This window comes from Actinia tenebrosa, unplaced genomic scaffold (assembly GCF_029948245.1).
Source record: "Actinia tenebrosa isolate PJP-AT-01 unplaced genomic scaffold, QUT_ActTen_1.0 PGA_scaffold2__45_contigs__length_23673736, whole genome shotgun sequence".
Lineage (NCBI taxonomy): Eukaryota > Metazoa > Cnidaria > Anthozoa > Actiniaria > Actiniidae > Actinia > Actinia tenebrosa.
Genome location: NW_028292579.1, coordinates 2,039,616 through 2,051,986, shown reverse-complemented (window position 1 = coordinate 2,051,986; position 12,371 = coordinate 2,039,616). Strand labels below are relative to the sequence as shown.

The window sequence follows — 12,371 nt, the reverse complement described above, 5'->3', positions numbered from 1 at the left end:
CGTATAGCCTTTTTTAAAAATCGTAAGTGCAACTTCTGAAGTAACCAAGTGTTTATAAATTATCGATTTAAACCAAACGCAATGTAATTTTGCATGTTTTGATATTTTACGATCATTTTATGTCTTGCCCAACAAACAAAACCGCGATGAAAAGACCACAACGTCCAACAAGAGATTTCGTCTTTATTTGCACCAAAGCAATCAAAGGATTCTGACATACAAGCCTGTGCGCCCGATTCCGATGTCGACTTGTCAGATGTGGAGATATCGGAAACCGCTGAGTAAGTTAACTGTTCGAATTTTTGATTGAAAGCCTTTTTCAAAAACAATTTGAATAGAGTTCGTGATAAAAGCCCTAAAACTACAATTCTTTAAGCATGCGCAAAACTGTGCTCAGTGCACAACTACGGAATTATCTTAACAACACGTGAAAGCTCAAGCCTATACTTAGATTTAAAAGCAGGTATGTACGGCCGCAAAAATGATCCCCGACGCAAAAATGATCCCTGCCGCAAAAATGATCCCAAAATGTCGCAAAAATGATCCCCAGCGCAAAAAAGATCCCCACATCACCGCAAAAATGATCCCCTGGAAATCGCGGAACCTGGACTGAATAGAGTTGTTATGACTCATTCATATTTGCCCCGAATCGCCGATAACAAACATCACCATGTTTTCATCACTTTCTTGCATTTCATTTTAACTTTGGCAAACCTTCTCACCAAAGACAATTATTCTTTTGTTTATTTACTACTCGGACTTGCCAAGTCTTTTTCACTTCACAAAGAATTGATGAGCTGACGATTGCCGTTTGCCGTAAAGGCTATTCCTGCACTCTTGCTGTTACCGCCTCGGTCAGTGATAACGAAGCATCAAATTCAGATGATGATTTTGTGGAAAATAAGGTAAGAATCTTATATGTATCATATTTTTAGCCTCATTTTGTGAACTGTTTATGTTCATTACATGCGTCCGCCTTATCATCATTGTAAACGCATGATTTCAAAATAAAAGTCATAGCATTAAATGGTATTGAATTTAACTGAAAGATAGATATTTGCTTATATTAACGTATTGTTTAGAAACTTTTACGTCAGCTACGACCGTAAACAGTATGCTTATTCAATTCTACAACAATGTTCTTTAAGAGAAAGACATTTCACCTCTAGTACTAAGACATGGATTATAGCTAGTTTATTTTTAACGTTGTTAATTGACTGACTGACAGACGGATGAACGGACTGACTTACTGACTGAGTGAGTCAGCAATTTGCCAGGGCTACGGCTACATATGCAATGATTATCATCGGTTATTATATCGTTGGCATATCTTATATCCTAAATATTTGTATAAATTTTCAGGCCGCGTCTAGAAAGAAAGGAATAAGAAGTAGTCTTCCTGATAAAGTATGTGACAAACTGAAAAAAATTAAAGAAACAGGGATTTTCTGATTGGCCAATGAAAGAACATCTATCCCTGAGACAAAAGGTTTACCGAAAGTGGAAAAGCGGTCATTACGAGTTGAAAGAAGTTTATGATCCTAGAAGTGAAGGCAATGTTGTTAAAATAGTCGAGAGGGTTTCAGGAAAAATAGTGCTTAAGAAATCAGAAATCGAAAGTCTGGTTAAGAGGTATTATGAAAAAACGAAGGGAGAGGGGGCGAAGAAGATTCGAAGAAATATGCAGAACATTTATTCTGGCGTTGCAGAAAAGAATGTGCACAAAATTTTGAACAAGATGAAAGAAAAAAAAAAAAAAAAAACTAAGACCTCTCTTTAAAAACAAGGCTCCCCTTTGCCCTATAACCGCTAAGAAAGTGCAGGAGTGGAACCAGGTCGACCTTGTCGACATGAGTAATTTGCCGCTAACGACCGAGGGCAAAACCTACAAGTATATTCTATCTGTAATTGATATCTTTAGCAGGTACTTACACCTTCGCCCTCTTGAAAGCAAGGAATCTCTTGTTGTTGCACGTGAACTCATAAGTATTTATTATGATCATGGTGTACCTGAAATCCTTCAAAGCGACCAGGGGATCGAGTTCAAGGGGACAGTGGAAAATGTCTGTAAGGAAATGGGAGTGAAAGTTATTCGCAGCTCCGCCTACACACCTACAACACAAGGCAAAGACGAGCGTTCTCATAGAACATGGAAAGAGAAATTGCGTTTTGACCTGATGAATTGTAACGATGAAGGTGTGAACTGGGTACAAAAATTACCTTTATATCAACAACTGTACAATGAATCTCCCCATCGCTCTCTTTGCTTAGCGTGCCCCTTTGAAATTTATTATGGCCGTATCCCTAACCGCTTAAAAAACCGACTCTCATTAAATGCCAACGCTGCTACGAATATAGACATTGAGGAGGAGACATTAGAACAGGATACGCACTTTAAGGAGCCTACTTTGGAAGAAATAGAGCATTGGAGGAATATTCAAGAACTGATCAGAGCTAAAGCTTCAAAAGCTTCCAAGAAATCAGCGCAAACTATGATAAAAAGAAACTTGCAAAAATTCCCGCCTTCGATTTACCATACTGGAGTAACAGTTCTTGTAAGAGTAATCAAAAAGACTGCAGCAAAAAAGACTGGTACAAAGCTTACTCTAAAGACACATACTGAAGGTAAAATACAGAAGACCAGATCCAAACTCACAAAAAGTCCTAACGAAATGGTTCTCCGTAAATGATGTCACATCTCTAACAATCGAAGATGAATCGAGCAGGCAGAAGTCAGAGGAAGCCGTTAAATTTGCGAAATCTGTACATAAAAGAAGAAAGTCTCAAAACCATGGGTCAGTAAAAAAAGCAAAACATTCTAATAGAAGTGAAAGTGTTCTGGACAAGGCAATAACAAAGATCACCAATGTTAACAAACTGACAGGTGAGACCATCAATCTATACACTAGCTATGTCAATGAATCTTTTCCATGTTCTGATACTGTTATAGCGAGCACATTCTTTTACCCATCGTTAGATAGACTTGCTGAAAAGGATAAAACTGTGCCTTATCGAAAATTCATCTCCAACAAAAAGTTAAATGACTGCGTTGAGAAACTGCTGATTCCCGTGCACATTCAAGAATTAGAACACTGGTTGCTGGCCATCATCTGTATGCTTCAACTTACGATCACTATCTTTGACTCTTTGGAATTAAACGCCAAACATTATGCCGATGTGTTTTCAAAGCTGAAATCGAGGTTCATCGCAAAGGAGAACCAATGCAATGATGACTTTGGTCAAATGGGAATCCTAAATCCTAATAACTTCAAGGAAATCATTGTGCAAGGCTTACCAAAACAAACTAACGACTCAGATTGTGGAGTCTTTATGCGCTTGGCTATCAAAAAACCATGTCAGTCAAATTTTGGCAACGAACATGTTATACAAATTTATGACACTCAAGATTTGCGTAATGAGATGGCCAACGACTTGCTTGATCTCCCGAAGCTAGTATCTTCTCCACCTGACGACTACCGCTTCCCTCGAGATGTATTTGAAACGAATGAAGCTTGCAGTAAGGCGAATACCAAGGCTCTTTTGGACGGCCAAGTGAAAGAAGCAGGATGCCGCTATCGAGGAGAAATTCCAATGGATGGAAACTGTTTTTTCCATGCCGTAAGTGACCAACTCAACAGGCTTGATTTCGCTTCTCAGTTGCATACCAGACTCAGAGAAAACGTAATTCAGTATCTGCGAGATCCCAATACGCCAGATGGCACTCACTTCTCCGAGTTTATCAAGCATAATGGATGGAATTCTTACTTGAAACGAATGCAAAGAGATGGTGAGTGGGCTGACTGGATTGTGGTGTGGTCAATGGCCAATATGCTGAATAATGACATCGCCATAATCTCATCAACTGGTAGTTCCGGGCTGCGGGTCATAAACCCACACACTGACAGCTCTGTGGTCTCCACCGTCATCAAGAAGAATGAGGGGATGATTCTTTTGGGGCATCAAGCAGAATTGCACTATTTCAGTTTGCAACCATGCCCGAAGACGAAAATCACAAGTAGCAACGGTGGTGATGAAAGCTCCAACCAATCTAACGTCGCCCACGAAATGAAAGCAATGTATGGAGGAGGGAAGATCTCCGAGGAAATTTGCCCGAGGTACAATAAAAAGTACCAAAACTATTCCAGTGGAGTTTACGAGCTTAGTAAATCGATGGTCTGCTATTCCAGGGACCAATAACTGTGTGGCGAATGTGAACTTATCTTGCAGACAAGACAAGGAAAGGAAAAGCAAAGAAAGGATAGAAAAAAGGCAACCCAAAGCAATAATCACCTAAAGTCGATTCGAACATTTTCGAGAATTTTTCCTCTGGATACAAAATCTTTTAAAATCCATTAAATATTTCTAATAATATCCACGGACTTCAAACCAAGTCAGATAGGTGGCCCAAGCACTCAGCTACCCAGTCCAGGTGGTAGTGGTCACCTGCCGTGGCGCCTGGTTGGTAGTTTTTTTTTGGAAAAGTGAGACATAGTGGAAATGGTGGTCACTAACCATGGCCCATTCGGCTTGTGGACTTGTACAAAGTTACGGTCCAAAGTGGGTTTGACTTTACTCTTAGTATAGGGCACAACACTTCCAAAAATTCAAAATTGCCTTTGCGAAACTCTAATCTCCACCACATTTGCGGTGGTTAGAGGTCTATCCATTTTTTTCGAGGTTTACGAAGTCTCGCGTCAATTGAGCAAATTACTGATTTTTCCTGGTCGTTGGAAGAAAGAGCAACACTTCAGTATGGTGACTAGTCCTAGGGTTGGTGTCAAACCATGGGACTTTGTGACACTTATATCTCTAGATCCCGTGGTCTGATCTTCACCAGACTACCCCTACGTGAAAGCCCTGGACAAGATCTAGCGAACGGTAATAGTTTTGAGGGCTCACGTGATCGGCAAGCACGCGCAATAAGCGCCACAATGTGGATTGCCTTGTGTGGATATGTTATATACGAAGTCATTCTTAGAGGGTGAGGCAAATCCCCTAAGACGGCACTCGATCGACGTATTGCCCACTGTCTGGACAACACTGTGGTTCCAGTTTGAGTGACATCCCTTGAATATTTAATGAGATATAATTTTTTTCCCCAAAGGATACATCGGGTTGTAGCCTGCTGTGCAGACGTTTTTAGTGTCGGCTCGTTCCTTTCCCTCCCCACAAACGTCTGCTCAAACTAGCCACACATTCCTTTCCCTTAGATTGACCAATCAGAGCGCGCCTCTCTCTTGATTTCTGGCTGGAGGTGATATTGCACAAGGTAATTTTGGTTAGTTGGACCCCAAAGAGGTGACAATTGCGGATGTGCTTTTTGCACAAAATATGTTTTGAAAATTATAGAACCTCTGAAGTTGCAGTAAAGCAGTTCCTACCGAATATTTCAGTTCGCGATAGTAAAACAAAGGCAGAGGAAAAATTATGTTGTGCGTAGAACATTCTAATGTGATCAAATTTTTTGAATTCCTTCCCCTACGTTGCGCTATTGTGACGGAATATGTCGAGAAAGTCATTACAATTGATTCGGAACAGATTATCGTAAACGATGTGCTTGGACTTCTGGACAACGCCGATGATGATTATGACTTGGCAGTAAGAAGAAGAATGGCGTTGAATAGTGCAAAAGGAATGGAGTACTTGCATCGAAATGATATGATTCATGCCGACCTTAGAGCTGCCAATTTCTTTCTGGGTGGCGGAACGTCTTCAAATTTTATCGTTAAGTTAGGTGACTTCCTAGAATCCATGAGGCTCACAAAAATAAAAACCTTGGCATCATCATCATCGTCAGTCAACACAAGTGGGAACAACAAACAAGATGAGAGGAGATTAGCTGGAACTCTTCCATTTATCGCCCCTAAAATTATTAACTTGGCGCTAAAACATCAAAACAAAGCGAAATATAAAGTTTAGTGGCGTGCTTAATTGAATTGTTGATTGGTTCCATCACGTATGCATCTCCAGAGTGAAGATGTGTCAGTCACTAGATTTGGTTCCAACTTTTGTTCCAGATGGTAAATAAACCTTCTCTATCACAAGCGTCTGAAAATAGTTCTCAGGAAATGAACTTATTTATAGAAGTAATTAAAAATTACTGGCATTTTGAGTCCAACGAACATGCCAGTTTAAACAATTTTCTCGAAAATTTCCAGAAATTTGCAGTTACAATCCCGCCTTGCGAGGATTAAGTGGCTGATAATCCCGGATTTAATTACAATCAGTGGGCACAAGAGCATGATGGAATCCAAGTTGAAATCATACATTTAGAGAGCCACCATAGAAGTGTTGTGCATATGACTGGTGAGGTGTCCAGTTCCGTCTTCAGTGCGAACGAAAGACATTTGCCAGAGGATTTACAAATGGATCTGGAGAAAACAGTTGGCATTCTTGACGGAACAAATGCTTGCCAATTTAACAGCACATTTCTTGCAGTAGCAATGTTTACCCAAAGACGAAAACTTTGTTTAATTTATGATTTACATTGATGAAATTGATGAAATCAATGATCATTGATATTCCAAAGAAAGTAAACTCTCACCAAAACATAACACGTACTTCTTAATGAATCCCATGAAGCCCTTGAAATTTTTACCAAAATCAGGGGTTATGAACACTTATTTTGAATCAACTGTTATTCTCGTTGCAAACTGAAATAACAGAAGGTTTACTTCAAATGCAAAAAGCGAGAGATTTTAATACAGCATCGATTACAAAGGCCATTGCTATTTAGACTTGTCCACCGGTTTCGTTTTCATTTGCGTTCCTACAAAACCGCAGAGAAGTGGATTTTTGTTATAATTGATTCACACAGAATACATCGCTTGGACAGACGAAATGACTATAAGCACGTTTTATAGAATATTCTAGATTTTCCAGGACATTCTTGATTAGTTGTTATAGAAATTTCTAGTAAGTTAGAAGTGATTATGAAATGTCTATTTATAGATTAAACTTGACTTGTTTATCGTAATTTCTGGAAAATTCTATGATGTACTGTTGGAACATTCTAGAAAGATTGTAAAAAACTATATAAGAAGTTGCAGTAGTTTGCCAAGGTGTGTGTGTTCAGAGTTCATCGTGAATTGTATGTTCGACACAAGTGCGAAGAAAATAAAGTGTTAAAGGGAAAAATTGATCTTAAGGCTTATCCCGAAACCAGAATGGTAGCAGAGCGAGGTTGGAATAAGAAGACGACAAGTGGAAGCTTAAGCAAAACCGATGGGTAGGAAAAAGAATCTAAGAAGAAAAGGAGCATTCTACAGTGACGACGAAGACAGAAACGAAACCTCTCAAGTCGGAGGAAGATCCAACGAAGGAAACAACGCTTTAGAGAGGCAAAAACAATCCAAGTCAAGAAGCAAAGCAGCTTTCACGAGAACAAGACATGGACTTCTACAGTTACCTAATCGCAGTCAGGTAAGAGAGGCACGAGAAAAGCTAAACAAGCAACTAGATAAAGTAATGGAGGATTTAGAGGCTTTATCTACGATGTACGAGAAAAGACAAGATGGCGTAAATATAAGCAAGTTAAGTCAAGAAATAGAGAGAATCGAGGAAGAGTTCACGGACGCTCAGAATAGGACACGAGTACCTAGACTCCAGGAAAGACGAATTATCAAGTATCGCGTCGGATACTTCGCAGAAGGTTAGACAAGCTCAAGAGGAAATGACGAAAGTAAAGAAGGCGGAGCAAATGGAAGTAAACATATTGAAAGAAGAAGCTATTCAGACAGAAAAGAGAAAAATAGAAGAATACGCTAAGAAAATGAAGCTTGAGGCTCGATCACTACAAAGAAGAAACCAACTAATCAATGTTAAAGAGGAAGTCGGAAGAATACAAATCAAAGCATAAAAAGAGATCCACAAGGAGCTTGGGCTAGAAGAGGACTATGTCGACGGGCCAGAATGCGGCGATGTCGAGCAAAGCGAACAAAAACCAAGGACCAAGACAGAGAACTATAGCAGGTTAAAGACCAAAGGCCAAGAAGAGACGTAGAGCGTGAAGGGCTAAACGTTGCCAGCGATGGAGATTGGCCAATACTTTTGGAAACAGCTGAAGAGAGTGTCAATCCCTGTGTTCAACGGAGACAAAGCCAACTACGAGAATTGGAAAGCAGCATTCGAGGCATGCATCGACAAGGCACCAGCTACTCCAAAGTATAAGCTACTCCAACTCAGACAATATTTGTCAGGAGAAGCACTCACGACCATAGAAAACCTCGGTCATTCAGCGTCCGCTTACGACACTGCAAAGAGCAGGCTGGAGAGGAAATACGGCGGGAGGAGGCAGATCGCGCTGCATCTTGAAGAACTTGAGAACTTCAAACCAGTAAGGCCAGGAAACCCAAAAGATATCGAGAGATTTGCAGACATTTTGGACATCGCAGTTGTTAACCTGAAGGAGGCCAGACGATACGAAGAACTGGGTAATGGATCACTCTATGCAAAGTTGCAGAAGAAAATGACGGAGCAAATGTTGGCACAGTACCACAAATGGGTATATGAAAGAAGCAAAATGGAATGCGTGGAAACCTTACGAGTGGGTGATACAAGAGGTGGAGTTCCAGACCATAGCAGCCGAAACGCTACGTGGACTATCAAGAAGCTCATCTAGTACACAACGGAAAGATCAGACATATTTTGGCAAACCAAGACAACAGAGCGGCTCCAAGGATCAACAAAGAGACAGAAATCGAGCATGCAAGGTCTGCGGAGAAGGGCATCCAGCTTGGTTATATGGCAAGTTTAAAGCTATGGCAGTACCTAAGAGGTGGGAAACAGCCAAGCAACACAGTTTGTGTTACAGATGTCTAGGAGCCAACCACGTTGGCCAGTCATGCACGAGGTCAAGAATCTGTGGCTTGAATGGATGTAAAGATATGCATAACAGGCTGTTGCATGAGGACAAGAAGGGGGTGTCGGACGAGGAGAAGAGTGCAGGTGATCAAAAAGCCAATGGCAGCCAAGATGCAAAGCAAGGCGTGCGAGGACCTGCCACGGAGGGGGAGCAGCAGAAATCCGAGAGATCACACACGACCACGGTACATGCCAAAGAAAACGCTAAAGAGGAATACATCGCGTTGAGAACTAAAGAATGGCGGGCGGAAACTAGTCGTGAATGCACTGCTGGACGACGCCAGTACCAAGACGTACGTAAATAGTGATGTCGCCGCTGAGTTAGGACTACAGGGCGAGAGTCGCAAAGTGACAGTCAACGTTCTTAATGGCCAGGAAGATACTTTCAAGACGATGCCGATCGAGTGTGGGATAGAGAGCTTAGATGGCAAAATAAACATGAAGATTACTGCGTTTACAGCAAACAGAGTCAGAGGCAACATGAAAGCAGTTAACTGGGCCAGGTGTGCCAAGAACTGGAGCCACCTAAAAGATATAAACTTTCCTTATCTGGGGCCACGCCCGATCGTTGATATCCTGATCGGTATCGATTATGCTGATCTACACTATTCAATCAAAGATGTAAGAGGGAAACCAGGCGAGCCAGTGGCAAGATTAACACCGTTAAGATGGACATGTATTGGACATCCCAGCGTATGTCATGAGAAGGGTTATCGGACAAACTTTATACGTACTTCCTTCGTACGTGAGAAACCAAGTATTGAGTTGGGCAACGTTATTCGAAAGTTCTGGGAGATTGACGACGACGGATTACAGATGAAAACCAAGATATTAAAGCCAGAAGATCAAATCGCACTGGAAGCACTTAAGAAATCAATAAAGTTTGAAGATGGACGAAACGAGATTGGAGTACCATGGAAGGAAAAGAAACCGCTCATGCCAGACAACTATGAGACCACGCTGCGGCGGTTGCAGAATACAGAGAAACGGCTGTGCAGGGATCCAGAGATAGGAAAGAGTTACTCAGACGTGATCAATCAGTAAGAAGAAAAGGGTTACATAAGAAAGGTTCCAGAAACGGAGAAAAGGCCAAGCGAATCATGGTATTTGCCCCACTTCGCTGTCGTAAGACTAGACAAAGAAACGACGAAGACGAGAATCGTATTTGATGCGTTCCGCTAAGTGCGGCGGGATTTCCCTGAATGACGTCATTCACCAAGGACCCAAGTTGCAGCGTGAACTTTTCAGTGTTTTACTACGATTTCGCAAGAACCCCGTAGCATTGGTGTGCGACATCGCAGAAATGTACTTACGAATAAGCCTAGCACCAGAAGACAGACCATTTCATCGATGTGTACGAGTTCAATAGAGTAGTTTTTGGGGTGAATTCGTCACCATTCCAAGCTCAGTTTGTCACGCAAGAGCATGCGCTGAAGCATAAAGAACAATTTCCAGTGGCAGCAGAGACGATTTTGAAGTCAACCTACATGGAAGATAGCATGGACTCTACTTCAGATGACGACAAAGGAATAGAACTGTACAGACAGTTATCAGAATTGTGGGAAAGAGCTGGAATGCATGCGAGAAAATGGCTATCGAATTCCCCAAAGGTGCTGGAGCAAATACCAGTCGATGACAGAGGCTCCGAAGTAGACTTAGACCAAGGCCATCTACCATCGGTAAAGACGCTTGGGGTACTGTGGGTAGCTGAGGAAGACATGTTCACCTACAAGGCACAACCACCAGGAAAGGAATTCAAGTTTACAAAGCGGAATGTTCTCAAGAGTATCGCAACACTCTTTGATCCCTTGGGTCTTCTAGCACCATACATCGTTCGCGCCAAAATCATTCTTCAGGAAATGTGGACCACCGGGATAGACTGGGATGAACAGATGAAAGAGGAACAAGCAAAAAAGGCAAGACAATGGTTCCAAGAGTTAGAGTCCCTACAGTGCGTAAGTTTACATTCGTTTGCCGACGCTTCCACAGCGGCGTATGGAGCAGTGGTGTACGCAAGAAGTGAGTACAAAAGTGGGATCGTTACTGTACGAATGGTGGCATCGAAATCAAAGGTCGAACCGCTTACAGCCATGAGTATAGGACGTCTTGAGTTGATGGGGGCAGTGTTGGGATTGAGGTTGAGTATGTCAATAGCCAAGGCATTAGACATTGATCCAAGCTTAACCACGTATTGGTCAGACAGTATGAACGTGCTTTGGTGGATACACCGACCAAGCAGAGTCTTCAAGTCATTTGTAGCAAACCAAATCGGAGAGATCCAATCATCAAGTAACCCTAACCAATGGAGATACGTGCCAACCGATGACAATCCAGTGCATTTTGTCACGAAAGGATTAACAGTTCCAGAACTTGCTGAAAAGATTTCATGGTGGGAAGGACCGAGTTACCTCAAAGAGAAACCATCAGACTGGCCAATAAACAAGATCCCACATGCCAGTGCATGTGATACAGAAGTAAGGAAAACAAAAAGGTGCCAGGTAGACACCTGCGATAAAAGAGGCAGAACGATGCTGGTTATCAAAGGAGACGACGAACCGCGCTTAGAAACAAAACGTTTTTCGAGCTGGTTGAGACTAACCAGAATCCAAGCATGGATTTACCGTTTCCTGAACCACTGCTTACTTCCAAGCAGTAAACGAACAAGGAATGAGCTGACTGTCAAGGAAAACCAGGATGCTGAGAACAGGATTATAAAAGCAGGACAGAAAAGGGCGTTTGAAGCAGAGTATTCAGCATTATCCTCTGGAAAACCACTTCCCATCACCAGCAAGTTACTTACGTTAAAGCCAAGACTGCACGACGACGGTGTGATGAGGTCAAATGGCCGATTAGAGAATGCCGAGCACTTACCATACGATGTCAAGTATCCCATATTATTGCCTAGAAAAGAGTGGGTAACGAGGCTGATAGTAAGGTGGTTTCATCAGCAAGGAAATCACACAGCAGGGACAAACCAAATGTTAAACAAGTTGAAAGTTATATTTGCACTTTTGCACTTATGCCTCTGGTCTGTGGAATTTGTTCCACATTGGCCATTAATATCAAAATATACACAAAAACAATCAGATTTGAACATCTTTAATAAATCTTGCTATAATGATGAATATAATTTGTTCACTTTAGATACTGACACTGATATTCTCTGTGGACCTGTTTTTTTCCATCTGTTCAATATGGAACTATATTTCATTTACATATTTTCGCCTCCATTCAATTACTCTTTCAAAGATTAAGGAACGGCTCACCTTAACACAAGGATATAATCATCACAAAAAGAAAAAAGACACAAATGTACAAATTAGTGTTTTGTAGTTTTTATTGTAATATATATTTTCATATTTCAGTGTTTATTCCAAAAACACCGACTAAGAAAATAAAAAATTGGTCGTAAAATTGAAATACTGTCAAATGGACTTATCAGTGCATGAGATTTTTTATTTCTATCCCCATATCTTTACAATTTAATTAAAATTGAACTAATCTGATGT

The 12,371-nt window shown here is 41.2% G+C and overlaps 1 protein-coding gene, 1 long non-coding RNA gene and 1 pseudogene across 2 annotated transcripts in view; 2 read left to right on the top strand and 1 right to left on the bottom strand.

Annotated features, from left to right (window-relative positions):
• The window catches only part of LOC148908965 (uncharacterized), a 105,560-nt gene that overhangs the window by 39,216 nt on the left and 53,973 nt on the right, over nucleotides 1–12,371 (bottom strand). The window lies entirely within an intron of this gene.
• LOC148908969 (uncharacterized) lies at nucleotides 9,256–10,231 on the top strand (annotated as a pseudogene).
• Nucleotides 10,230–12,252, top strand: LOC116304649 (uncharacterized; the record flags this gene model as incomplete). Its single annotated transcript, XM_089033659.1, has 2 exons — nucleotides 10,230–11,746; nucleotides 12,228–12,252. Coding segments are annotated over 2 exons (1,542 nt in total), but the record flags the coding sequence as incomplete, so codon positions are not given.